Genomic DNA, 27584 nt, shown 5'->3' with positions numbered 1-27584 from the left:
AATATGCTATGTGTAATCATAGCCTACATATCAAATGAAAGCTTTTTTTCTTTTTCTGGTTGTTGAACCTACTTGTATGCTGGGAAATTCTGAATCAAAAACAAAAAGCCCGGACACGAAATCTCCTTGCCCTGGGTGCCTGGGCTACTAATTTGTCTACCGATCTAGACAGTCAGTATGTTTAAATGGACAACAATAATACAATATTAATCCGATTAAGACAATATTCTGATTAGACAATACTATGAAACTACTATGTAAACAGCGATTATTGATGGCCTTAATCCGATTAAGTCATACTCGAAGTAAACACAAACTGAATTAAGACATATTAAGACAAATATTCCTGTGCACCTTAATCACACTATTAACGTAGTTTGGGAGTTTTCACGGCATTTTGTGACAGGACACGTACACACACGGCAGTGCTCAACTGTTTTATGGCAAACAAGAGAGCAGGCTGCATCTGAAACCACGTACTTACCTGCTATATAGTAGGTGTATTTCAGCTACTATATAGTAGGAAAATATGCAGTTTCAGACGCAGCCCTTGGCTTCAAGCAGGCGTCTATTTGCACGTATAGCATGACAAATAAATTCCCGTTGTAGTGTATCATATTGTGAATGGCGTCACCAGGATTGTCTTGCACACGCTCGGACAGGCTAGAGACAGGTGCTTCAGCCGCAATTCAGGACAAACTGTACTTTATTTCTTGTTTCACTCGGGTTTAAGATCAGATTAGACTAAGCTGCTCATATTTCCTAAGCATGGACTAGAATATTAATGTGGGAATGGTTTTCCAATCGTGCAACACATATACACTGATTTATTGGCCCCTGTTCGAAAGAAGTTGTGTACGATCAAATCTGATCATAAAAAAAAAAAGATTTTCATTATTCATCAATTTCATCATCGGTCTATCTTTGTAATCAAACTCATGTCAGGTGACTCGGCTCATGTCTGCATACAAATTCGAGCCAATCTGATAAAAACCTCATTTACAGTCAAAGAATCAAAGTCAATACCAGTGTCCTCAGTAGGTCAGCGAGCATAGCAAGTCGAGTAGCAAGTAAAATAGTAAGTATAAGGGGAAATAATGTAGATAATCACATTTGCATGTGTGGGAATCTCATACTGTAATGCGGTTTAGTGTCAGAGTAATTTGTCAGTGTGAATTAGAGCCACACTCAAGGATCTTTATCAGCTTATTAGTCCTTCAATTGAGTAACTGCTACATTTGCATACAGCAGGAACATTGATGCACTGCCCTGGATGTTTTGGACAGATGAACTACGTGTGTAGGGTATTTAAATGCTTGGGTATCCTCAGATGTTTTTTGATGTTCTGCCATATGAACACTAAAACATAACAGACAAGGTTTTAGTTTTCAAAAATTGCTATTTTCTTCTTCACTCTGCATTTTAATTCCAGACTATACAAAGCTCCTACTCAAGAAATATCTGCTGTCCTCAGATATGTGCATTACACACAGGTTAATGGCATCTAATGAAGTTTCCAGAAACCTTTGATTTTGGACTTTTGGAATTTGCCATCTCTACTACCTAGCCCTTTGGTAGTCTGTTTAATTGATATGAACTAAGATTGGTTTATTTGTTGAGGATGGAAACTTGTTTTCAATGTATTTTTCCTCCCATCCGTTTACTTCTTTCCTCAAATCATCCTCAGATGTATGTATGCATATGACATGCAAATAAGGGACTAGTGGGTGGGAGATTGTGTCTGTGCAGCTAATGCTGATTCATCACTCACGTTCAAATCACTGCTTGTTTTGATGACAGTTTATGAATCAGATGCAGATTTATTCATGTGCCATTCTGTACATTGAAGTCTGTACCCTCGTTTCTATGCAACTTTTAGGAAAAAAGCCTATTGTCTCAAAACCGTACAGGTTGTAAATATATACGTTGAATGACAACACCAGACTACCTTCATAAAACCAAGCACACACACTCTTCCTGGTTAGTGGCAGCTGCTACATTCTGGACCTCTCTTTGGGGGGTATTTGGAAATAGTGAACAGTTTCCACCTACTGCAAAGAGAGACAGATGTCTCTACATCCTCCAATCGACCCAGTCTGCTTACAGAGCAAAATAGCAGCATGCTGAAACGTGCCTGTCTTCAGAGCTTAGTGAAAATGAGCAATTGCACACTTGGAGAAGTGTTTACCAGAGCTGTTCCCCATGGATTAAGAGATGTGTTAAAAAAAGATGCATTAGTTGGAATGTGGTGTTTCTAATTACCTCTAGAAAATTCTGTAGGGTATTTGTTTGGGGTGTACCGTTCTAGAAGTGTGTGAATAAGGGTGGGGCCAAGGCAAAGCGTGTTGAGTTTGTACACCGCGGGCAGAAGGTCTTAAACCAGCTGAAGGAGCGCATTGTCAGAACCTGAGAGCTCGACTCGAACATAATTGATATGGCATAATGGAACCGGCTCGGTCACAGTGGTGCTATTATGCAGACACAAAAACAGTACGCTCTTGAAATAGCATGTCTGCATGGACGTCTCTCCACCTGGGTGGCCAATTTTCCCTAAAGGAAGGACTGACAGACGGAGACGTAGCCGTCCTTCTATAGTATCAGACAGCCAACATTACCCTGTCAGGACACATTAAACAAATCCAGCCATTTCCACTTCATATCGCCACTACCTTTGTTTCTACTTATGACATATATTTTGGATGATTAGAATTTTAGGATTATGGTGTTTACCAGCTGTTTTACTCTAAATGGTCATCTCGAAAGAGTTTAGAATAACAGCTTGGTCCAGGTTGGCAAGATTCCATTTGAATGACAACAATTGAGATTAAGAGCTAAAAATTCACTAAGGCCCCATAATGGAACAGGACCAAAGGAATGAGCTCATAGATATCAGGTGATGGAAGTATTCTCTTAGAAAACATATGGCTCACATTTTATGCAGCAGGCCATTCTTTAGTAGTGGATTGATTGAATTAGACAATAAAATGTTTCGAATTTTGAATAGTAAATTGCTCAAAGTTACTGTTCCACAAGAAATATCATCAGGCAGCAAACACCTATAACAAACACTATATTCAAGTAATTCAAAACTGTAGAAATATGTAACATTAACATGCCCCAAATCCTGCATGCAATATTTTGCATGGCCTACCTTGCAATTGGATATTGGCTATTGGCTGTTCTATTTTGTGATGTAATAACATGTGCTTGTTGCTTGTTTAATACCTCAATACCTCTGATATTCCAATAAAATATTCAGCTATGTTTCTTAAAAGAATGTCAAAACCTCTGCAGTGACAATTCTGACATTTTGCTAATATAGGTATGCAAATTAATTTACCTGAAAGAATTTATTCATAAGAAAAATAAAGTTTAAGTTGACTTTAAAGCAAATGAGAATGGAGTATAAATTTTGCACTATAGAAATTTAGAAAATCTGAGGTTTTATTTATATGTAAGTGGACATTCAGCAACTTCTTAACATATTCCAAATGCACATGGTAAACAAATATATATATATATATATATATATATATATATATATATATATATATATATATATATATATATATATATATATATATATATATATATTTTTTTTTTTTTTTACAGTGAATTACATTGAAATAAAAAAAGCTTCACCTTACACTCACACTTAATTCCAAGTTTCTAGCAATTACGTTAGCATAAGCATACAACATAGCCTATATAGCAAACAAGCTAGGTAACTTTAGCCTAAACATGGTAAAGCCAATAATCTATAGACTTCAGACTGATACTGTAGCTCATTCCATTACTTGTAAAACTGTGTACATCTTGGTATTAACCAAAAAAAACAGTCCCATAATTCTTCATAAAAAGTTGATTTCCAATTGTATGCTGTAGATGAGTGACATCTTGAATGCATCACAATATATCATTACTGTAATTTATTGTAAATTCATACAATATGGCAATATTGTAAAATTTTGCTTTAAACGTTGTCTTCTTGCATTCAGTGGAGTTCTGGTGATAGATACAGAAATACTAAATGTACCTTTTTAAAATGAATGAATTAATAGCTCTCCATGCTTGTACTTTGGCCAGTTTATTTATGTTTTTGTTGCCTTTTTTGTCATTTAAATAATTCGGAACATAGCCAGCTATAAATTAGGTTAGCCTCTAGAATCACTCAGATTATATCATGTTGGAAAGCCCCTTTTATAATCAACTGCTGGCTTATGTATTTTAAAGCCACACATTTGCATCTTAAAAAGCCAAGTCGGTATGGTTTTCCACTTTGGGGAATCATTTACTGAAATCATTACCAATTTATTTTCATGGAATTTGGCAGAAAGTGCATTTGTCAAGATAAAAGCTACTGGAAGAAGTTGATTGAATGGACTATCTAACAAATTGTCTTGTAGTAGTAAGTCTAGGTGACTGAATCCCACTTGCCCCAGGGGCTTAATTAGTTCTGCTGAATGGGGGAAATTTCCTGCTATTTAAACACTGTGTGTGATTTGCAATTCAGATGTTTGATTTGCAATTCACATTTTGTGGTTGGTATGTGTGAATTGGTGTGTAACTGCTGGGGTTAATATGTTAATGGCATGATTTATTCCAATTTGAGGTAGACGGTGTCCATTATTCAGCTTTCAAACCAGTTGTCTTTTCTGTCCAGAATGGTTACTGGTATAATTTTGTTGATTCTTGACTTAATGAACTGACCCTTGTATTGTTGGGACATGCACTTATAAAGTGGTTAATCATCTGTACCTTTGGCCAAAGGTTCCAAAAGTTTGGAAATGAGGCTAACTTGTTAATAGCAAGCTAAAAAGCAGGGTAATATGTGTCTTGTAAATGTTGCTTGGTGAATTGGTGGAATAGAGATGCTTGTTGAACAGATGGTGTCGTAAAATCATCCATTGGTTCATGGTGCATTTTGCTTTAACTCTAAAGTCTTTTAACTGCTTCTTGTAAATTACAGAGTGAGCTTCAACTAAAATCATTAGCTTGTCACACTGTATCATGTAACCAATGAAAGAACCTACTTTGCCTTCCATAAGTAACCCCCCCCTCCCCCACCCACCCCAAACTTTTCCACACTTGATAGTGTTACAACTTGGGACCTAAATGGATTTCATTGGAATTATATGTTACACAAATCTGGGACAAAAATATCTAAAACATGACAATGACTCTTCTGCCAAAACTAAACTGGAGTGGTTCAAGTCCAGACCTCAATCTGAGAATCTGGGGGAAGACTTGAAAATTACTGTTCACCAACATTTTCCATGCAATCTGACGGAGCTCAAGCAATTTTGCCAAGAAGAATGGGCAAAAGTATTAGGGTACAGATGAGCAAAGCTTTTAGAGATACAATACCATGCAAAAGTCTTAGGCATATGCAATGAAATGCTGTAAAGCAAAGATGCCTTCAAAAATAATTAAATTAAATGTTTCTACATTAATAAAAAATATTATAAAATGTAGTAAATAGTAATAAATTAAACAAACTCAATATTTAGTTTAACGACCCTTTGCTTTAAAAAAAAAAAAATAGTAGTCTCAGGTGCAGTTTTATAAGGAAATGAGCTGTAAGTTTTATTGAGCATCTTACAGAACCAGCCACGGTTCGTCTGGAGACTTTGACTGTCGCACTTGCTCCTTATTTTTGCAGCAAAATGCAGCAGCCTTCCTTATGTTTTTTTGTCTGAAAAGTGGTGTCTTACGTAATATGCTGCTTTCTTTGCTGACATACAAATATTTTTTTTAATAACATTTCATTTTGTACTGGAAATCTAATGTTTTGAAATCTAAAACATTTTTTTGTACTATGATAATGTAGAAGCCATAACTTAAAAATCATAACATAAAAAGGTTTCTACTAAACAAAATAGGGTGCCCAAAGACTTTTGCACAGTACTGTATATACTAAACGAATTGCAGAACCAAATGTGGTTCTACAAAGTATTGACCCAGAGGGGGTGAATACTTGTTCAACCATCAAATTTCTGTTTTGTATTTGTTTAATTTTTAAACATTTCTGTCACAAAAAAAACCTTCAAATGATATATTGAGTAAATCTAAATTAATCCCAATAAAGTTTCAATTCCAGGATGTAACACTACAAATTTAGAAAAGCTCAAGGGGGTTAATACATATGCAAGGTGCTGTATATCTGGTTTGTTCCATTGATACATCGTTACTGAAACTGTTAAGAAAATTTACCTCGTCTATGACACCACTTAACATCTTTAATATTATAACACATTCATCTAGACGTCCAAGACATTGAGCATGTCCTGGATGACAGAAAGCATTAAACGTCATCTGTTATGCTCTTTTGAGTGGCTGCCTTAACAGAAAATTTGAGATAACCCTTTAATCAGGCAGATCTCACCGCTATAATTACTGACAGAGAGGAATTCCCCTTCTCACACCAACAGGAAGGATTTTCCAGAGTCGGGAAGGGCTCATCGTTTAGTTCCTGAAGATCAAAGTTATCTACAAGGAGATGTAGTTTGAATAAGGCAAGATAAGCTCACCCCTGAGGCTGTTAGTTTGTACTAGATGTAGATGTAGATGGCTTTTTGGGCCTTTTAAGTCACTTATCTTTGTACCGTTTGCCATAAATTGATGGTCAAATCAGCTTTGTTCAACTACAACCTGTTACATAAATTTAGGAAAAGATTAATTCTGTGGGTTTACATGGAGCTTATATCATTTCTACTGCTGTTAAAGTGATTTTGTATTTTGTGCTTTTGTGCCTCAAAGAATGAGAGTACTGTATAGTTCTTAGACAGTTTTTTCCTGTAATGTTTTGTTTTTTATTTAGAAGAACCATACCATCAGTTCCTTAGCTTCAGCATGTTGTCCAGTCCCATGTTTCTGTTTCCCAGAAAACTGACCAGGCTAAAAAGTGGTATCTAATGTAACGTAATAATGTATGACCAGCTAGTTAGCTAGTTAAATGCCTTAATAGAGGCCCCTGCTGAAAAAAACCCCAATAGAACCATCACAGAAATTCTAATTGTTTCCACTACAAATACCACTACAAACCATCATCTAACCATTAAAACCATTACCATTATTGGTTCTGGTATCCACTAGACATAATATGCCACCAATAGAAGGCAACAAATTACCAGTAGAGACCCACAGGGACCATTACAGCTTCCATTACAACCAATACAATTCCCATTATAACCATTAAAACCATTACAAAATCTATAATGGTTTATATTGCTATTTTCAGCAGGGACTAAGCAAAAAAAAAAAAAAAAAAAAAAAACATGTATAGGAATTCCCAGAGAGTGGGGGCAACTATGCAGCACAGAACAAAAAGTCAGTGAATGTTTCAGCTATAAGCTGTGGTGTTCTCTCATCACACTACAAATAAATATAGTATTCAAGTCTGACTAGTGCCACTTGAGGTGGCTAAATGTTGTTCTTGTAGGAGTCCACATATTAGCTGATGTGTGTAGTGCAGCAGGTGGTGGCATTCGTAAGCTGTGTTATAGTTACAGCATTGATGTGGAACACATTATTTTTTAAATATACCAAGTGAAAACGTTTGTTCTGCAAAAGTCATTAGGAAGTAAGGTTTATTTTCTTTGTTGTTGAACCTGCTGGTCTGGTGAGCATCTACAAATAAAAAGCTAATAACCTGGATCTTTGTCTGTTGTGTACTGCTCCGTTGTCTTCCTCAGGTTTTGCACTACATGTTGTTGATTGTGTACAGTGCTGTATGTGATCTCTGTAACGTCACACCAGAGCCTTGGAAAATACTATTTCATTCTACTGGTTAGATTGACAATAAAAACTATTTAACTCTAACATCACCCAGGCTACTGATTTGACCTTCCTTTCAAACCATCAGTGAAAAATTATTTCTTACAGTGTTTACTTATGTCGGTTACTTTATAACTGGTGTCAAACAAACACTGGAGTCACTAACATGAACGATTGCGCTGTGTTTACTCTAAACCACAAACATTCCTTTTCCCTTGCCTGACCCCTGACATATCGTAACACGGATGAGGGTTGTTTGGTTCCATCGAGAGCCTCTCTGTGAACCACTTGTCCATTTTACATCCTGTTCTTATTTGCTTCACTGAAGCGGAGATGTACTTAGCTGCAGCTTGCTTCTGTGAAAGCTTTTATGCCCTCATCAGCTCCATTAATGCGTACATACTAATATGAGGTCAAAAAGTGTAGGAAAACATTTGAGAAAAAAATATAAAGGTTAGAAATACATTAGAAAGGAGAGTAAAGACACCTAGGCCTCAGGGGCCTAAACAACATTTCATGAACAACCTTTGATCAGCACTTTAAGTGAATCACATTCACCTTTTCATGTCTTGCCAGAGAGTGACATTTGGGATTTGAGTGTAATAGCCACAGTTTCCTTTCCTCGGTTTTTTTTGTCTACTTAACATATAGGGAAGAGAGTCAGGCCTGGGAAATATAGTGCAGCACAGGGCATGGTGTAATCTGACATTTGCTTCAGTGAAGCACCTCCCTGGTTTTATAAGCTCCCCTGCTGGCTGGATTTATCCTGAAGTTTCCTGTTCTGTGAAGACTGTAGGAACTTTAGGGCTGACTGTGTATGAGGCGTCAGCATAATAACCTCAGGCTTTTGACCAAGCTGCCAAGCTGTTCGGAGTGCTTTGGTCTTCTTTTTGGCAGCTTCTTCAGAGTGACACTAGCTGTTTGTGTGCATTATGCAGTATTACATACACATTTATTCACTTGGCTGATGCTGAAGTGACCAACATATCCAAACCAAGCACAGAGCAGTGACATCAATGGATGTCCACAACAGTGATTTGGGTGCTTCTCTGACTAATTCCCTCCTTACGCAGTGACTGTACTTTTGATGGACATATTTCTCTAGGCATTCATGCTGCAGGATCTTCAAAGTTTGGGATAGTTGTTTTTTAACAACCAAAGCCTGACTGATTTTTTTTCCAGAACTTGTCCCAGACTTGTTTTGATAGCTCTTTGGTCTTCATGATGTTATTTGTTTAGGTGTGTTCTCTAACAAACTCAGGGATTCTTGGAATAGGTGTGTTTTATATTAAGCTTATGTGGCAATTTAATTGAGCACAGTTGCACTCCATTCATCTAATTATGTGACTTCTGATGGTAACTGGTTTCACCAGAACCAATTTTGTGGTTTCACTGCAATGGGAATAAATACTAATGCAAAGCACTGTACTAACCCATCCTGACCTAAATAAGCATAGCTAATGGTCAATTGTGGTACACCTTGATCTGGCGGTTGGATATTTGTCCTTTTTGGTCTATATTTAGTTAGTCTTCTAAGTCTTCAAAAGATGCATTTAATCATATTCTGCCTGAAATCTAGACATTTGAATGTCTGGGGAAAAAATGTCTTATTCATGTTTTTAGCACCTTTGTGCTTATTACTCAAGGGACCAGCAGTAACTGTCTGGGATTTGAATACACAACCTCCCAGTCTTTCTACTGCATAATCTTAACTGCTGAATAAATTATAGTATACAGTGGTGCTTGAAAGTTTGTGAAACCTTTAGAATTTTCTGTATATCTGCATAAATAGCAATGGTGTGCATGGCTGGATTGCAAGGAGAAAGCCACTGCTCTCCAAAAAGAACATTGCTGCCTGCAGTTTGCTAAAGATCACATGGACAAGCCAGAAGACTATTGGAAAAATGTTTTGTGGATGTAATACATAAAAATAATTTTTTTGGGGTTTAAGAGAGAAGTGTTATGTTTGGTGAATGGAAAACACTGCATTCCAGCATAAGAGCCTTATCTCATCTGTGAAACCATGGTGATGGTATTATTATGGTTTGGGCCTTTTTTTTTTAACAGCACAACTTGCCATCATTGATGGAACAATGAATTCTGAATTATACGAACAAATTCTGAAGGAAAATGTCACAATATCTGTATGTGACCTGAATCTCAAGAGAAAAGTGGGTCAAGACAACAAGCCTAAGCACACAAGTCTTTTTAGAAAAAGAATGGTTAAAGAAGAATAAAGTTAATGTTTTGGACTGGCCAAGTCAATATAGAAATGTGATGGAAGGACCTGAAGCAAGCAGTTCATGTGAGGAAACCCACCAACATCCCAGAGTTGAAGCTGTTCTGTACTGAGGAACGGGCTAAAATTCATCCAAGCCGATGTGCAGGACTGATCAACAGTTACCGGAAACATTTAGTTGCAGTTATTTCTGCACAAGGGGAGGTCTCACCAGATACTGTAAGCAAAGGTTCACATACTTTTGCCACTCACAGATATGTAATATTGGATCATTTTCCTCAATAAATAAATGACCAAGTATAATATTTTTGTTTCATTTGTTTAATTGGGTTCCCTTGATCTACTTTTAGGACTTGTGTGAAAATCTGATGATGTTTTAGGTCATATTTATGCAGAAATATAGAAAATTCTAAAGGGTTCACAAACTTTCAAGCACCACTGTAGATGTTTGTTTTTCTTGTAATACTTTCAGAGTTGTGAGTGGCAATGAAGTTGCAGTTACTTGATTGTAGGCTTGGTAAAGACTTCACTACTTCACTACAGAGTTACAGCAGGTCAACGAAGGGTTGACGAGTAATCCAAAGTGACATCTATTTTGCAATAATCCAATGATACACTAGAGAGATGTCAAAAGAATCATAACATGTCTCTAAAAATTACATTTACATAGTCATCCACCTCTCTAGTGTAGAAACACGCTGTACCTTCCCTGCAGAAACTGCACCTAGCACTTTTTCAAGTGTCTCTAATTATGTCAGACATGTTGCTCTAATCAGGTGAAATGTCAGCCAGCTGGGCCCATCAGTCATGAGAATGAATGGCAGCATTTACACCAGCCCTTGTGCTAATTGCCAATACCACAAGAAGATATTTTGGTCTGTATCTTATTTTCTGGGTGTAGACATTGTGCATTTTGATAGTTTTGAAAGATACCTTTAAAGCAGGCAGTGATGCGATGCGATGTACTCCTAACAAAATTGTTCCATCTATCCCCTGAGATCCATCTTTGTCCCACTGAGGAAACTCTTACACTGTATGGCCAAACATTTGTGGACACCTGACCATCACACCCATATATGCTTTTTGAACATCCCATTCCAGATTTAGTCCCCCTATTGCTGTTATAATAACCTCCACACTTCTGGGAAATTGCCCACTAGATATTGGAGCATGGCTTTAAGGATCTGTGCTCATTCTGCGACAAGAGCTTTAGTAAGGTCAGACACTGATGTTGGGTCGAGGAAACCTGATGTGCAGTTTGTGTTCCAGTTCATTCCAAAGGTGTTCAGTGGGGTTGAAGTCAGGGCTCTGTTCAGGCCACTCGAGTTCTTCCACTCCAACCTCGGCAAACATTTTTCCTGGACCTCACTTTGAACACAGTGGGATTGTCGTGTTGGAACAGGTTTGGGCCACGCAGTTCCAGTGAAGACATCCTATACAATTTTGTGCTTCCAGCTTTGTGGCAACAGTTTGGGGAAGACCCACATATAAGTGTAAGGGTTAGGTGTCCACAAACTTTTGGCTATATGGTGTATTTACAACCCTCCAACAGTTGGTTTCCCTTTGATAAAAGGTTCAAAAGTAAAACCTGTTTAAGTGCTGATCATCCAAAGAACCTTTTTTCTGTGATTCAGTATTGTGCACACAGTTGGATTGCCATTAAAAATAATGTTTGAAGAACAGGATGCCACACCTCCACAGGCCACACTTCCTCCATTGGGAGGAATATATATATATATATATATATATATATATATATATATATATATATATATATATATATATATATATATATATATATATATATATATATATATATAAGGTGTACTTATTATACAACAGTTAGTTCCGGTCCACATTTTATTGGTAGAGCGGCATTACAAGAATGCCTGTATTTCCTATAACCCCACTGTGGCATTTCACTATGTGTATCACGCCGCTCATCTGTGTTCACCATGTAAAATTCCACTTCCTAGTTCGAAACCATTACTATAGTAGTGTTAGCGACATCATCAGCGGACATGGGAAGCTATATTTTTCAGGAATACAGATTTTGACTTAAAATATGAAAGCTCTTCACTTAAACATGAAATGGAAGATGGGACATCAATTTTACCAGAAGAACCTTTAACGGGAATGTTCAAATCAATGTGAGCCAGAGAGTTTTAGATTAAAATATAGTTATGCATAATCCATAAGGAAACTGGAAACATGAGCGAGGATCTAAACCCGGAAATACTAGATACAGAACAAGAACAGGACTCAGACTTAAGGACAAGAATGCGTGATAAGACTTTGCAATTAGACAAAGACTGAGCAGGGCTAAACTATGCAAACTAATCAAGGGCATGGCAGATGAGTACATTTGAGATATACATCAATTACAAGATGGTTGGAGACCAGACAAAAAAAATCAATGCAAAGGCATATGTCAATGTAAAAAAAATATGCCACATTCAGGGAAATAAAACAAGAAGTGTGCGCTGTGAGAGGGCAACCCATGACAGTCAGTACATTTACATGGACAACAATAATCCGATATTAACCCGATTAAGACAATACCCTGATTATGAATCTACCATGTAAACAGCGATTATTGATGACCTTAATCTGACTAAAGTCATACTTGAAGTAAACACAAATCGAATTAAGACATGTGGAGTCACATTATCGGAGTGCATTACAGACATGTCCAAACTTTAGTCACACTATTAACATCGTGTGGGAGTTTTCACCGCATTTTGCGACAGGACACGTACACGGCAGTGCTCAACCATTTTACGGCAAACAAGAGAGCGAGACTGCGTCCGAAACCACATACTTACCTGCTATATAGAAGGCGAAATACACTTATGTTGGCTACTATATAGTAGACAAGTACAATGTTTTGGATGCAGCCCACGGCTTCAAGCAGTCGTCTACTTGCACGTATAGAATGATAAGTAATTAACTATTAAATTAAAAGCTTTCATGAAATTAAAAATGAAACACCCAAAACTGTATACAGTACCATAACGAAGACCAACTGTATGTTGATACGTGAAATTCTGGAGGGAACGTTGGACGGCGATGCATGGGGACGTAATGACGTGTGCTGTTAATACATGTATATTTTATAACATATAAAACGGGAACATGAAAGGAGTATTCTAAAAGCGACTCATGTAAACACCTTAATTACAATATTGTCTTATTCAGAATAGGTCAATAATTAGATTACTGCTGTCCATGTAAACGTAGTCATTGACAGAGAATAGACTAGTATGTCTATGCACTTTTAAGTAAGCAATTCGCTAACACTATTGAAATTGTCTGACATTGTATTGGGACCAGGATTTTGCTGTGATTGTTGCGGCCAAAAAGCTTGATTTTGCTGTGCCTGATTTTTCAAAATGTACGACACATCTTGCAGAATTTTTTGTGCTTTTTTTGCTGAAAACTACTTCAACTAGCAAAATTGGCGCTGCATGAAATTGGTCTTTCACGGTGATGCTTGTTGGTAAATGAGACCTTTTAGCTGTACTCATGTACAGCATGCGCGAATCAAAGGCGGATTTGGCTGAATGCACGTTATGATGACGTCACACGACGTGTCTTGGCCCAAATCTGTGGAAAGTCTGCAGTAATTGTGAAAAATTGCGAGCTCCTCCGAATATTGCAGAGTTTGCTTGATTTTGCGTTCATTTCTGTGATCGCAAAATCGCTAAATCCTGGAGGGACTGATAAACACTCTGTGGTAAATTATTACTGCCTATTTCTTATCTTACACGAACAAAATTCAAGTGGGTTATCATTTTAATTGGATCAATTAGGAGTCCTATGTTAGGGTTGGGAAGCAAGAAAGGAAATGTTAAAACACTGGTCCTGTTCGGAGCAAACTGATTTGTCAAATTTCTGAGCACAAGTTGAACCAATGTAATGAAAATTGTCCGGGCCAAAGAAAATCTGTCCATTGTGAGACGTTAAACAGTCAGGCCCGACTTCCTACTGACGCATGTGCAGACATCAGTATAGACATCAAGGCATAAACGCTTTCTTTTTACACTCCTTAGGTCTTTGAGATCCCAGTTTAAGAAGTAGAAGATGGATCTTTTTTTTTCAGTAGCAGGGCATGCTGGACGTTTTCTGCACTGTTTCTCAATCAAACACACACATACACACACACAAACACATCTGTGAGGTCATGGAACACGGAAAGAAATGGTCCACTTGCAGCAGACCTGCAGCTTTGGGAACTCAGTGTCAGGGGCTCGTCTGCCTAAACTGCGTCTCACTCGAAAGACTTCCTGAGCCTTTCTGTTCTTCTGTGCAAAATGTGACCTAGTTCCATTTTTAAAGAAAACTTTCGTTCTTTCTCTCCCTGATGAGAGTCAGCGTTTTTGTGAAAATGGAAATCGTGATACTAGTCAATGCCCTGCATATTTATTGTGCCCATGAATGAAAGGAACATGGCAGAGCAATGGCTTTGCTCTGTGTAGTGTTATTCATTAGTTATCTCAGTGCCTCTTATGAAAACAGCTGGACAACATTTTCACTCCAGCAGAGCGAGAGAGGTTGGAGTGGGCTTAGAGTAGGGGTGCTTCTTTCTGAAACAACACAATGCACATTTTAGTACATGGGATGAGATAAAAAGTATTTATACCACAGTGCTGTTGAATTCTGCTCAGAAGGTTTAGATTCATTTTCTCTAACAGCACAACTAGTAGTAGTGCAGGCTGTAATTCCAATCATAGCTTATATTCATCTCCTCGTTCTAATACGATATTCTTTCTCTAGTAAAAACTCATTCACTTGAGATTTGACTTGTTTCGAACAGTCGAACCATCTAATGCTAACTATAAATGGATTAAAAATGTGTTGTTATTTATTACAAGGAGCTTTGAAATGATCAGAAGGTTTTCCGCTACTGGAAAGTTTTCAAGACAGAGGACTTTGTGATTTCCGGATTCTCTGTAACATGACACAAGTGGTGTTTTTTTTGTGTCATATTCACTTTAAGAAAGAAGAAAAAAGAGAGGCTGGTTAAGGAACAAATGTTTATACTGTAACTGCTAAGACATAAGTGATAAAAGGGCTTATGTTATTGAGGGCATTCCATAACATTACATATTAAGTTAAATGGTTAAAAAGCACGATGTGTCATTCTCAGTGGTACGAGAGGAGTAAAACGCTTCAGGATGTGTTGTTATATGAAAATAATCAAGTTACCACTCCACTTTGCATCCGGGTGCGTCACGCCATGACATCATTGATTATTTTCCTATGATAGCATGTCCTGTCACGTTTTATTCATTACTTTATTCGTTACTACAATATAAAATTCAGCATGGTACTATGATTAAATACTGTGTGAACTGCAGCTGTGTGATATATTGTGTATGACTTTCATTTATTCATCTTCAATAAGCGCTTTATCCTGTCACGGTTGCGGTGGATCCCGAGCCCATCCTAGGACATCTGGTTGTGAGACGGGAATACACTTTGGCTGGGATGCCAGTCCATCACAGTGCACCATGCACACACACATTCACATACTCATTCACTCCTAAGTTCAAATTCTCTTTATTTATTTTTTAAACCCGGAGGAAACCCACGTGGACAGTGGGAGAACATGCAAAACTCCACCGTAAACCAAGCTCAATATCGAGCCCGAGACCTTGAAGCTTTGACTATTATCCAATGCACCACCATGCCACCTTTGTATATAGTGTATAACACAATTGTTAGTTTGTTCTGACTCATCACAGATTTTCCAGATCTGTTTGTGGGTGTTTGAGTTGGGTTTTGGTCTAAAACAAAATACACTTTTGTTCAAATATCAAAAGTCCTTCCTTACACAACTAGATTTTTATCTGGAGTTGGTGCTTGGAAATGGCCCAGCTGACTCATTCTTCCCCAGTTGTGTGTGTGTGTAAATGGTAAGTGGTATGCACTGCACTGTTTCTCATTCACCCATTCTCACACACACACACACACACACACTCTCACACTTCAATGGCAACAGAGCTTCCATGCAAGGTCCTAGCCTGCACTCGGGGTTCAGAGTATTGCCCAAGGACATTTTGGCATGTGGAAGAACCAACAACCCTGCAATTAGTGGACAACCCTCTCTACCACCTGAGCCACAGCTGCCCCGACCTGTGTGTGTGTGTGTGTGTGTGTGTGTGTGTGTGTGTGTGTGTGTGTGTGTGTGTGTGTGTGTGTGTGTGTGTGTGTGTGTGTGTGTGTGTGTGTGTGTGTGTGTGTGTGTGTGTGTGTGTGTGTGTGTGTGTTTTTTCAGGGGTTGGGGTGTATGGGTGTCTGCTCTCCAAGTCTGCTGAGCTTTTACATTTAAATACCTGAAGCTGAATATAACACTAAAGGTTAATTAACTAATATTAAATATAGTTTGGATCACTTGTGCGTGTAGCCATGTGAGAAATGCCGGCCAGCTAGATGTTCAGATTCTGATATGGAAGTGCTGAGTAAGACAGAGTACGTGATCACACGCTCCAGTGAATTTATTTCATTGTTCCCAGCTTTAGACTTCAAATGTTTTGACCACCCCGAATACTGCGCTCTGCCACAAACAACATAGACACGCATTACCTCACAGCCTGTGAAGTGCCAGCGACTGGGGTGTGTGTCTGTGTGTGCATGTGCCTGTACAAGAGACAGGCTTACGCTTTGCTTTTTAATGTACCGAATAATGTAGCCATAGGGAATATCATGGCGCGAGAATCGTATGCATCAGTTCACCCTAGTTTGTCATGATTTGTGTGCTAAACAACAGAAAGATTCAAGATTATTCAGATTTATTGGCCCTTTATAAACACAGGCTTTGGGATCCGTCCTTATGCATAGTTGTATGGCTGTGTGAATGGTATTTCTGGGTCTTGATTCTTGCTCTACTTGAAGCTATTTATGTATGAGATATGGCAGCATGATGTATTGTCTGGTAAATGTTATAACAGCATAGGCGCCTGAAATATTACAGATCACATCCTGAGTAGCGTCAGACCTTAAAAATGAGAGTTTCTGTGCGTGTCAATGAAAGTCAGGCTTCACATGATCCAAATTCATTTGATTAAAATAACACAAGCAAGTCTTGCTCCTTGAACGAAGGCTTCTCCAGCACATATAATCACAGTATGGAGCAGAACAAACCAACAGAACTACATGCTTATGACATGTATAGCACTTTTTTTTGTGGTTGAAACTATGTACAGATGGGTTGCATGTGTTTGTAGCAGCCACTTTAGTGAGTGTGTGAGTGTGAGAAATGGCGATGAAGGGGAAAAAAAACGTGCTTTTAGATCAATTTCAGTGCAAGTATGATTGTGGAAAATTCATAAATTCATTAGCTAGCTTATAACCTCACGGACTAGGCTAAAAAGTGATAGCTTTATGATAACATAATGTAATAGCATATTGTATGTAGTTCATTGGTTAAGTGCATTAATACAGATTAAGGGAAAGGTCTGAGAATGTAATTATTATCCCTTTGTATCATTGGTGTGCGTTTGAGTTATGACTGGTGGTGTTCTCTCCTCGAATCACAAGTAAAATATATTAATAGAGTCGGGCTAGCTTCTTTATTTTCTGCGTTCTAGCTGCGTAACCATGGCAGTGGTGGCTTGACAGTTAAGGCTCTGGGTTACTGATCGGAAGGGCGGGGGTTCAAGCCCCCCACTGCCAAGCTGCCACTGTTGGGCCCTTGAGCAAGTCCCTTGACCCTCTTTGCTTCAGGGGTGCTGTATCATGGCTGACTCTGTGCTCTGATCCCAGCTTCTTAACTTGTTGGGATATGTAAAGAAAAGAATTTCACTGTAATGTATATGTCACTAATAAAGACTCATTATCACTAGCTCTAGACTATAGGGTTAGCTTATTTTCTGTTGTTCTACTCGGGAGCCTCTGTCGATTTCTTTCACTACAAGGAGTGTTCAGATAGCTTTGCCCCAAACTTTTTTTTTTTGCTCGGTTTCATCAGTGTGTACAAATACATGCAAGGTTTTTAAAAGATTGTCATTTTACTCTTAAGGTGAGTACTAATTCTGATCAGTATGTATAATAAGAAGTCCAGTGACTGAGAATGTGAATAGGTTGTCTGTGAGTCTGGTGATTGGTCACATGACAGAGCATGGGGTCGACAGGGAATCATGGGTAATGAAGTAGGAAATTAGTACATTAAGCAGTGATGCTGGTGTGAAAGTCGTATGTTAAAAAGTAGTTCAGGTAAGACAGCTGTAAATGTGTAGTATGAAATATGTAATGTATGAAATGTGTACTGTTTGCCTAAATATTGTTATGCTGAAAAAAAACAAAACATTTTTTTTTTAATCATTGGGCATTGTAGCTAAATTTCAATGAACACATTTTCTGGTATATTTTATACCATACCAAGCCCAAACCCATTATTCAAATAATAATCACAATGAGGTTATGAAGACTAGTGCATATTGATATTTCCAGTGCAAGCATGTAGCTATAGCCACTTCACTGGATGGACCTCTGTAATTCCACATGTCCAACTGTTTGTAATATTCAGTAATTTCACATACACCCCCACTGCTCCAGGCTCTTTTTTTTTTTTTTTTTTTTTTTTAACAAAATATAGGTGTGTGCTGATTAAAAGAATAAATGAGGTATAATTGAGTGTGCATATGAGAGAGTGTATCTTGGTGTTCCCTCCAGGGTGTATTCCTGCTGTGTGTTCCCATGAGAGGCTCTGGTTTCACTGCAGTTCGTCAACCAAAAGCAAAAATTCTGGATACACTTGGCTGAAAATTACATTCAAAAACAAACAAACAAACAAACAAACAAACTTTTTTTTAAAAATACTGCCTTTTTGTATAATTGTATAAATATGATGCTTTTTATTCATTTTCATGTGTCTGAATGAATATCCTTTGAAAAAAGTATAAGGTGATGGAATTAACAGCACTTTTATTAAAAATCAAAAATAGCAATAACAAATGGACAATGAAACAATGTAAATGTATACATTTCATTGCCTTTTCAAATACTGTTGCAACACATGGTGTTGGAGTGCTAGTTTGGGTACTTTTAAGCTTTGCTGCACTCTGCATATTGAATCGGATGTCGTGCTTTCAGGTGGTGTATCAGTACCTGTTGTAGAAATGTCCTTCAGTGATGTACCCTCTCTTGAATCCTCAACTGAGTAGAGACCGCAAATGTCCTTATCAGAAACTTAATGTAGTTCCACACTGCTGACATGATCGCTCTTTTATTGGTAGAAAATAAGTATAAATATTTTATGCTTATAGAGAAATCTACAAGGTCTCTGAGCAAATGTTTCATATGCAGTCATCTGCTAGTTGTAGTACAACGTGTATCGTGGTACGCCATCCTGGTTGTCTTTGAATGTGAAGCGAAATTTTAAAAGTGTTTCAATCGTCCTTTATTCAAATTTGGTCTCATGTACTGTTGCTTCTCGTGATCGTAAACCACCTTATACCACAGCATGGTTGAAATCTCGATTATGATTAGTCAGAAGGTTTCAATACATTATCAGGTTTATAGTAACAGCCTACACAGGAAGGGGTTAGCATATGTAATAGTTGATATAACATGTAATTGTTGATAATGTTTTCCATTAGGAGACTGTTTAAAAAATTCTCCAGTGTCAGCACTTTGTACCAGTCAGAGGTAAAGATGTCAAATTTTTCCATTAAAGGAAAGTCTTCAGGACAGAAGTCTTTATGCTTTACGGTTATGGTTGTCTTATTAACTTATTAAAGAGGGTGAAAAAATATTGGTTGGTGAAGGAGCGATCGTTTAAAGCAGCTAAATCGTAAGCGACTAACTTGTTTAGAAGACGTTACACAACTTTAAATTATAACTAAAAACCGATGAAACAAAAGTGTGTTGTTCTACAATAAATTTAAAAAATTGTTAGAATTGACAAACTGTTGTGGTATAAGAGGAAGTAAACATGTTAGGATGTGCTGTTATTGATAAATAATCAACTTTGGGATGGTAAGAGTAACTACGTTTCATGTTAAACCACATTAGTCCACCCTACTGTTGTACGTTTTTCCATGAAAAACGTACCATACAAAACAACCCGAAGGTGTAGTAAACATTTCTGCCAATAGGGACCTTGCATTTCAAAGTCTCTGTGGTCTTCGTCCCCGAAGCTGTTGGCATGGACACAAAAATACAACAGCAAAGCAAAGATCTTACAAAAACCAGCAAGATTACAAAACTAATTGAAATCTAAAAAAAAAACAAAAAAACAACAAAAAAAACATCACTAAGAAAAAAAAGAGCAAAGAGTCAGAAAACTGGGATTCACAGGAAATACAGTGCAAACTATTACTGCATGCCTTATTGGGTGTTATTCCCTACATATTACTTTACTTCTAAGGAAGGAAAGGTAGGTAGTTGGGACAACAGACAGGAATCAGGGTATTTTGGGAGGTACATAATTTCCCACAAGCCACTTGCCACAACCTCTGTGTGTGGCCTTTCAGCTTTGAGTTGTAGTGCCGCTGGACAAGGCTGTGATGTCATCAGTAACGAAATTCTCAGGCAGGAATCTGCTTTAATTAGTCCAAACTCCACTGGAGGTGAAGACAGTGAAAGGTCTTTTCGTGACAGAATGAATGGGATTTGGCTTAGGGTTTGTTTTAAGACATAATAAAAGACACAAGTGGAATAAAATTGTGGCCTCAGGGTGTGGGGTCAACACTGGTCAATTTCACACCTGGCTTGTACTGTTACCAGCTTTTCAGTCTGTGTGTGTGTGTGTGTTTGTGTATTTCCCCTATTAAGTCAACCTGTCAGTCATTCAGTTTACTCCAGGGAGGTTTTTTTTTTTTTTTTTTTTTTTTTTTACATCCACTGTGGTTGATTAGACTCTAATCTTACAACAACTGTACAGAGAGAGTGACTTGTACACCAATTCACATTAAGCAGCACAACGAAACACACATATTTAGGAACAGGCAATGTGCTGTTTTTTCCCCAGTCCAGGAAAGATCGACAGGTTGGAAATAATTGCAACTCTTAAACAACTATGTACAGTGATAATGAAATAGAATGAAATGTAGTAGAGGGGATTTCATGAAAGAATTTGGGACAACATCTGTTTTGATCTGTTTGAATGATGTTGATAGCGGGCTGTGGTTGTTTCCTGTTTGTTCTTGAGTCCTCGTGTGCTCACTTGACGTCATCTGCTACAGCACAAGTTCGGTTCCAATACTGAAGAACGTACGGTACCGTGCAAAGGTTTTAGGCACATGCAGTGAAACGCTGTAGAGCAAAGATGACTTCAGTATAATGAAAGTAAATGTTTTTACGTAAAGAGCAGTAAACAGTAGTAAATGAAACAAAGGCAATATTTGGTGTGACAAATTTTTTTAATAAAAATAAAAATAGTAGTCTCTGGTACAATTAGTGCAGTTTTATAAGGAAATGAGCTGTAAGTTTTATTGAGCATCTTGCAGAACCAGGCACGGTTCTTCTGGAGACTTTCACTGTCGCACTTGCTTCTTATTTTTGCAGCAAAACCCAGCAGCCTTCATTGTCTCTTATGTAATATGCTGCTTTCTTTAGTGACAGAAACATTTTTCTGTAACATTTAATTTTGTGCTAGAAAACTAAAGTTTGAGAATCCAAAATGTTTTTTGTACTCGATAATGTAGAAGTCATAAAATTACAAATCTATAACACTAAAAAAATAGGCTGCCTAAAACTTTTGTACAGTATTGTAAGTACCAGAAAAGTTTAAATAACCCAGACGTGTTCTTGATCCAACCAAACACTGAACGTCATTTGTTGACTTGCCTATGAGAAGAAATTTCAAGACTACATTTTTGCCAACGTATAGAATTATTGGGACTTTTGAAGAAAAAAAGAGCAAAAAGTATTGTATAAAATAAACATTACACATGATCATTGAAATATTCTACTCAAACAATTGAAAGGAACTGAATCCGTGAGCAAACTGTACTCATACAGAGTGAGGAGGATAGTGAAAAAGACAAAAAAAAAAAAGTCATCATTTGAATTGAATTGCACAGCTTAGTTGTTTCTTGCAGTCATCAAGTTTTAAAGTCAACTGTTAATAAATGAGGTAAGAAATAGCTAATACATGCTAGAACATGGTGCCAACAGTTTCTAATATGGAAACTAGTTCCCACTGAGGTTAGCTATGTTAGCTAGCTAGGAAAATCAAATAAATAATTTAGCTACTTGAGAACTGTTGGTATTATAAAGAAGATGGGCACTGCTAGTACTGAAGGCAAGTTCATAGATGTTCTTGAACAGGAGCGTTTTCTAGCATTGTGTCTTTTCAAGTCTGTTTCCACAAGTTAATTTGGCAAGAACGTTCCTCTCAGGAATGTAGGTTCCTGGTTTGGGAATTCTTGGTAATGAGAAGAAGTCTGTGTTTCTACCACAAGGTTTGGTTGAGTGGCAGAGAACTATGTGGAGGTCCTGAACTTTTCTAAAGCATTGGGTTTGGTGTTGATTTGTAAAATATTCATATTTTTGCTCTATCCAAGGACTACCAATCCCAAAATTGTGAATGTTCACTGAACATGCTATCACAGTCTCACACTTACAAATGACGAGCAATTCACACAATTCAATTCATATTAAACATCATAAAATTTAAAGTTAAAGTTAGAGGTAGGGCGGGATTACCATTTGTACTGTTCTACCTCACTGCACTAATCTCAGGCTCTCACACAATAGGATATAATATGATTTCAATTCTTAAGGCAATGATTCATTTAATGTTTAAGGATACCACTGAATGTGATACAATGTGATATAATTTTGATTCACAAGGCAACAATACGATGTTTGATGATACAACTGAATCTGCTACAGTGCAATACGATGCAATAATTTCGTAGCCTCTGGACAATTTTTGATCAGCTTTGTTCACAATCTGGGGGTAAGCGTAACATTAATTTGTGAATGATGATGATGACGTAGAGAAGACTATTTTAAGCATTAGAGTTATGGTCAAGTTACCTTGACAGAGAGTGCACTTAACTTGTTGCCTAGTGTCTGGTTAGTGTGCTTCAGCTAGGTCTTCAATGCAACAAGCTAATTTAATATCAGCAAATGCTCAGATCCACTGCTGCGTCATTGTTGCATTTCATTGCACACCTAATCGAAGTTGAAATATAAAGGAATTTTAGCACTAGTAGGTTTGAAAACATCATATTTTATGAACTTTCTATAATTTAAGTGTTTGGCTTTTTAACTGCTGTTTTGTGGTTCATTTCAAGTAGCGCAACATTTTTAAACAGGAATGAGACAAAGAGTTCAAAGCACATTCATTTGAACCCTGCATCTGGCCACAGCACCAGCATGCGTCTCTCAACTGATTCTTTTGATTTGAACATAATTCATGACATTGTCTCTTTTTTTTCTCAGTTTAATTTATTCACATGTGTTAAGTGATAGCATGTGGTGCTGTTTCCCTGTTAAGGAAACTTAGTCCAAACTTTTCAATGCTTTATCCAATCTCAGGTGGACTCATATTTAGATGTTATATAAATAATAAAGGGAAGATGTGAAATTACATGAAAAAACATGAAGGTGAAAAAACCTAAACTGTCCAATCGTAGCAGCTTCTTACACAACTTGATACAGTATAGCTCTGATCTCAATAATCCTTACATGCAACCTCTGAGCAATGTTCGTTTTTCTCAGTATAAAGTCCTATCCATCATCGCATGAACTGTCGAGTCCAAACTGGCTTATGTCACTCACAGATGGAGACCCAAAAAATGATATGTGTGCACGGTTATCCCAAATGAAAATGTTGTGTTGCTTCTTTCAATAAAGCCATCTGGGTTTGATTTCATTTTAATGTCACTGGTTAAATATATGGTGGTCCCAAGCCAAGAGAGGCATTCTGGGATAAGGCCAGTAAGAGACACAAACCAGGTGCCTAAAAGCAGATACGCAGTGATGCGACAGCCTTCAGATGTCACTTTGTTGGCCAACTCGATGATTGATGCGTCTTTAAACTAATGAGTTCCTTTGAAGGCACTCTGTTACAATACCAGATGAAATGCACCTTCAACAAAAAAGTCTCTGCTGAGCTGGGAAGAGATTTATATTGGCGTTGACTAGCATGTTCATCAGTTATGGAGGATTGCATCATTCAGATGAGCTAAATAAAACTTCTTATTCATTTTGCCTTAATGAAGGAAGGTTCAAAATACAGACAGGTCTATGCATAGATTCATTTAGTGTGAGATGAGAACGACAACCGCATGAACTATTACAACCGAAGGGCGAGTATAATTTTGGAATTTAGTTTTCACCATTAGGAAACAAAATAAAACAAGTTACTAACTTTAAATAACGAGAGTTTATTGAATGGTAGTCAACACTAATAAAACTATTCCTTTCTCAGCAGAGACTTTTGTTGGCGGTGCTCTGTTACAATACTAGATGAAACGCTCTTTCAACAAAAGACTCTGCTGAGCTGGGACTAGATGTATCTTGGTGTTGAGTAGCATCTTCTTCAGGTATAGAGGATTGTGAGCAGAATGAAATGTCTTAAGGATGAATTATACTTGCTTTTATACTATGCATATGCATACACAAGATGGCATGGTGCAGTACCAACACAGTATGTGCAAGTAACTAAAAAAACTAGCATTGCCTCAAATCACCTACTACTGTATTGTTCTAGACAGTTATTGAGTACTGCTTTTTATTATTATATTTAGTGTTTAAATTTTTAATAATCCCTCACATAGACTTCAAAACCACCAAAATGTCTGTTTTTTGTACCAGACTTCTGGATTTTCTTGATCTGAGCCGCAACTCACGACAACAATCACGACGACAGTGGAAAGTTTGAATAGAACTCATCATTGTGTTTAACATCACTGTGCATGAAATTGCTAAACATTTTACAGTTCACTTGGAAACCTGACAGAGATCTAGCGGCTGTCACGTTTAATCCTCCAGATGTACATAACATATGCAAGCGAGTACGTGAACAATGGCGCTCGCATTGTTGCTGCTTCTTCACGTGCACGCAAAGTCAGGCATCGAGTTTAAACTGTACTTTATCCATTGTGCGTGTTTGCCTAAATGAATGAAAGTGCAAAATGCAGCGTCTATGCAAATAGATCAAGTGTGAGTTTAGTGTGAGTTAGCAAGGCTTAAACTGACTCGGAACAAGGATTACATGACCAGATTATTACTGAAGGGCAGGTATGAAGCTGGGATTTTAATTTTAAATTAAATTTACTAATTTAAAACTATTTACTAAGAGAGAAGGTTTATTTGAATTATGTTTTGTTATCTCAAAATAATGCGAATTTCAAATTTATGTCTTAATATTACAACAGCAAAGTTGGCTTTATTCTTTTTTTTCTTTATATTGGCCAACTCTGACGCCAACACCATTTAAAGAGAGCCTGCAAAAAGCTTTACATCTTTACATTAATAATGTATTTTGACCAGTTTTTCATTGAGACTCACATCTCCTTTCCTGTGTGTTGTACTTGACATGTACATCCATATAACTTCCGCTTTGACAGTTTAATCATTGTAGTAGTAGAATTTACAGCATTATGATAATATTATGATGATACAGAACAAATATGATAAAAGATTGGGCCAAAAGTTATTGCAATTTTACATACCTGATTCACAGTATTGTTATCAAAGATCATTCAAAATATCATGACCCTGCACCCCAGAATGTCGATAATATGAAGGTATAAATACTATAGATTAAGGCAATACCTCAATAAAGTTGTAACAGGTAATAAAACGGTGGGGATTTTTAATTATCAGCATGTATAACTGCAACACAATTCATATATCAGACTGCACTGTCTTGTAAAAGTCCTCTTCATATGCAACTACTACAGATAATATATTACCCATTAAATCATGCTTGGGACAGTGTTATTAAAGAGTTGTGCAGGCTGATGGTGGGAGATGCAGTAGCATGTCTTTGCTCTGAGGTATGCTAGGTTTCTAGGAACACAGAATGTCTTAAAGAATGTTTCTTAACAACGGAAGGGTCATAAATTAAGAATTAACTGTATATTTTTTCAAAGGGTCAAAGGTTATTTCTAAGAGAGTTTCTCTGGCAGTCGATGAAATGTATTGTTAAGGATTTCGAGTCTCACTACTCTTGCACTCAAAAATGTGGGCAAGATAAAACCTTGCAAGTTGTATGTCCCTAATTTTTGCTACAAATATACTTAGAATCATTTCCCTTTTTCCGTACATAATGTTTTAGCTGTGATGTTTTTTTTTGTTTTTTTTTGTAGCTTCCTTTCTATGTCATCTGTATTAAAATAAATCATTTTAGTAGAAAAACCAACTTGGCTTAGTCAGCAGATTTTAGAGGAGCCCGTGCATATAAACTACAGTTAGTACATCACTTCCTGTGTGACTTTAAACCCAAAAATGGAATTATTTTAGAAAATATACTGTAGAGCAGTGGTGACCAACCCTGTCCCTAGAGATCTACCTTCCTGAAGACTTTAGCTCAACCATAATCGTATCCACCTGACCATCTAATCCAGGGGTGGGCAGTCTTATCTGGAAAGGGCCGGTGTGGGTACAAGTTTTCATTCCAACCAAGCAGGAGGCACACCTGATTCCACCTGTTTAATCAGTTGATCTTGGCTTTCAATAGATTCAGGTATGGCTTCTGCTTGGTTGGAATGAAAACCTGCACCCACACCCTTTGCAGATAAAATTGCCCACCCCTGATCTAATCATTGCCTTAAGAAGTTCTTGATAAACTAAAACAGGTGTGTGAGATTTTGGTTGGAGATGAAACCTGCAGGAAGGTAGAGGGTTGTTGACCACTGCTGTAGACCAATGGTTGTTAAGCTTCACTTCACAGGTTTCAAATTCAGTTCAGATCCACTCATGGTGCTGTGTAGATGAGCCTTCAACATTTCAATATCAGTTCAAGTGAGTCAGGATCATTTAAAATGGGCCGCATCAAATGAATACACGTTAAAAAGTTGTCCTCACATTGCTATTACTTTAACTGATGATTAACACCAGTGTAACTGGCGAATAAATGGGGTCAGAGTTACAAATCTCACAGGTATAGAGAGACCAGTGAATTGAAAACTACTCATCAAGCCTCGTAAATGAATTTAATATAGACACACGGTAATGTCCTTGACATTAGCTCATTTTGGGTGATCAATGCTAAGAACTTTGCATTCTGGGGATGAATAGCAGGCTCAGAGGAACATCTGGCTAGGATAGGGGGAGTGAGGGAAAATAGTCATGGCTGTAGTGTTTGACAAATTGTAATTCCACATGAAGCTGGAAAAGTGTCAGGTCTGTGTTTTTAAAATGTAACAACACACTCTAACGGAATATTTTTTGTCTTTACCCACACAGGTATCGCCTATTTAGGTGGCACCTGCAGCGCCAAGAGGAAGTGCGTAGTAGCCGAGGACAACGGCCTCAACCTCGCCTTCACCATTGCCCATGAGCTCGGACACAGGTGAGTCCAGAAAGTACCACAAACACACCATAAACGTAATCCCGTTTTCACAATACAGAGAAAGAGTCTGGTTCCACATCGTACTACATG

At 37.5% G+C, this 27584-nt stretch overlaps 1 protein-coding gene across 3 annotated transcripts in view; it reads left to right on the top strand.

Annotated features, from left to right (window-relative positions):
- Window positions 1-27584, top strand: part of adamts17 (ADAM metallopeptidase with thrombospondin type 1 motif, 17) — a 153671-nt gene that overhangs the window by 41270 nt on the left and 84817 nt on the right. For all 3 annotated transcript variants that reach the window (XM_017478337.3, XM_017478336.3, XM_017478338.3), the window contains exon 8: window positions 27389-27494. In XM_017478337.3, coding sequence (XP_017333826.1) covers window positions 27389-27494 — 106 coding nt within the window. The remainder of the gene's footprint in view (window positions 1-27388; window positions 27495-27584) is intronic.

Source organism: Ictalurus punctatus, chromosome 10, assembly GCF_001660625.3.
Source record: "Ictalurus punctatus breed USDA103 chromosome 10, Coco_2.0, whole genome shotgun sequence".
NCBI lineage: Eukaryota > Metazoa > Chordata > Actinopteri > Siluriformes > Ictaluridae > Ictalurus > Ictalurus punctatus.
Note: the sequence above shows the minus strand (reverse complement) of the source record. Positions and strands in the feature narration are given on the sequence as shown.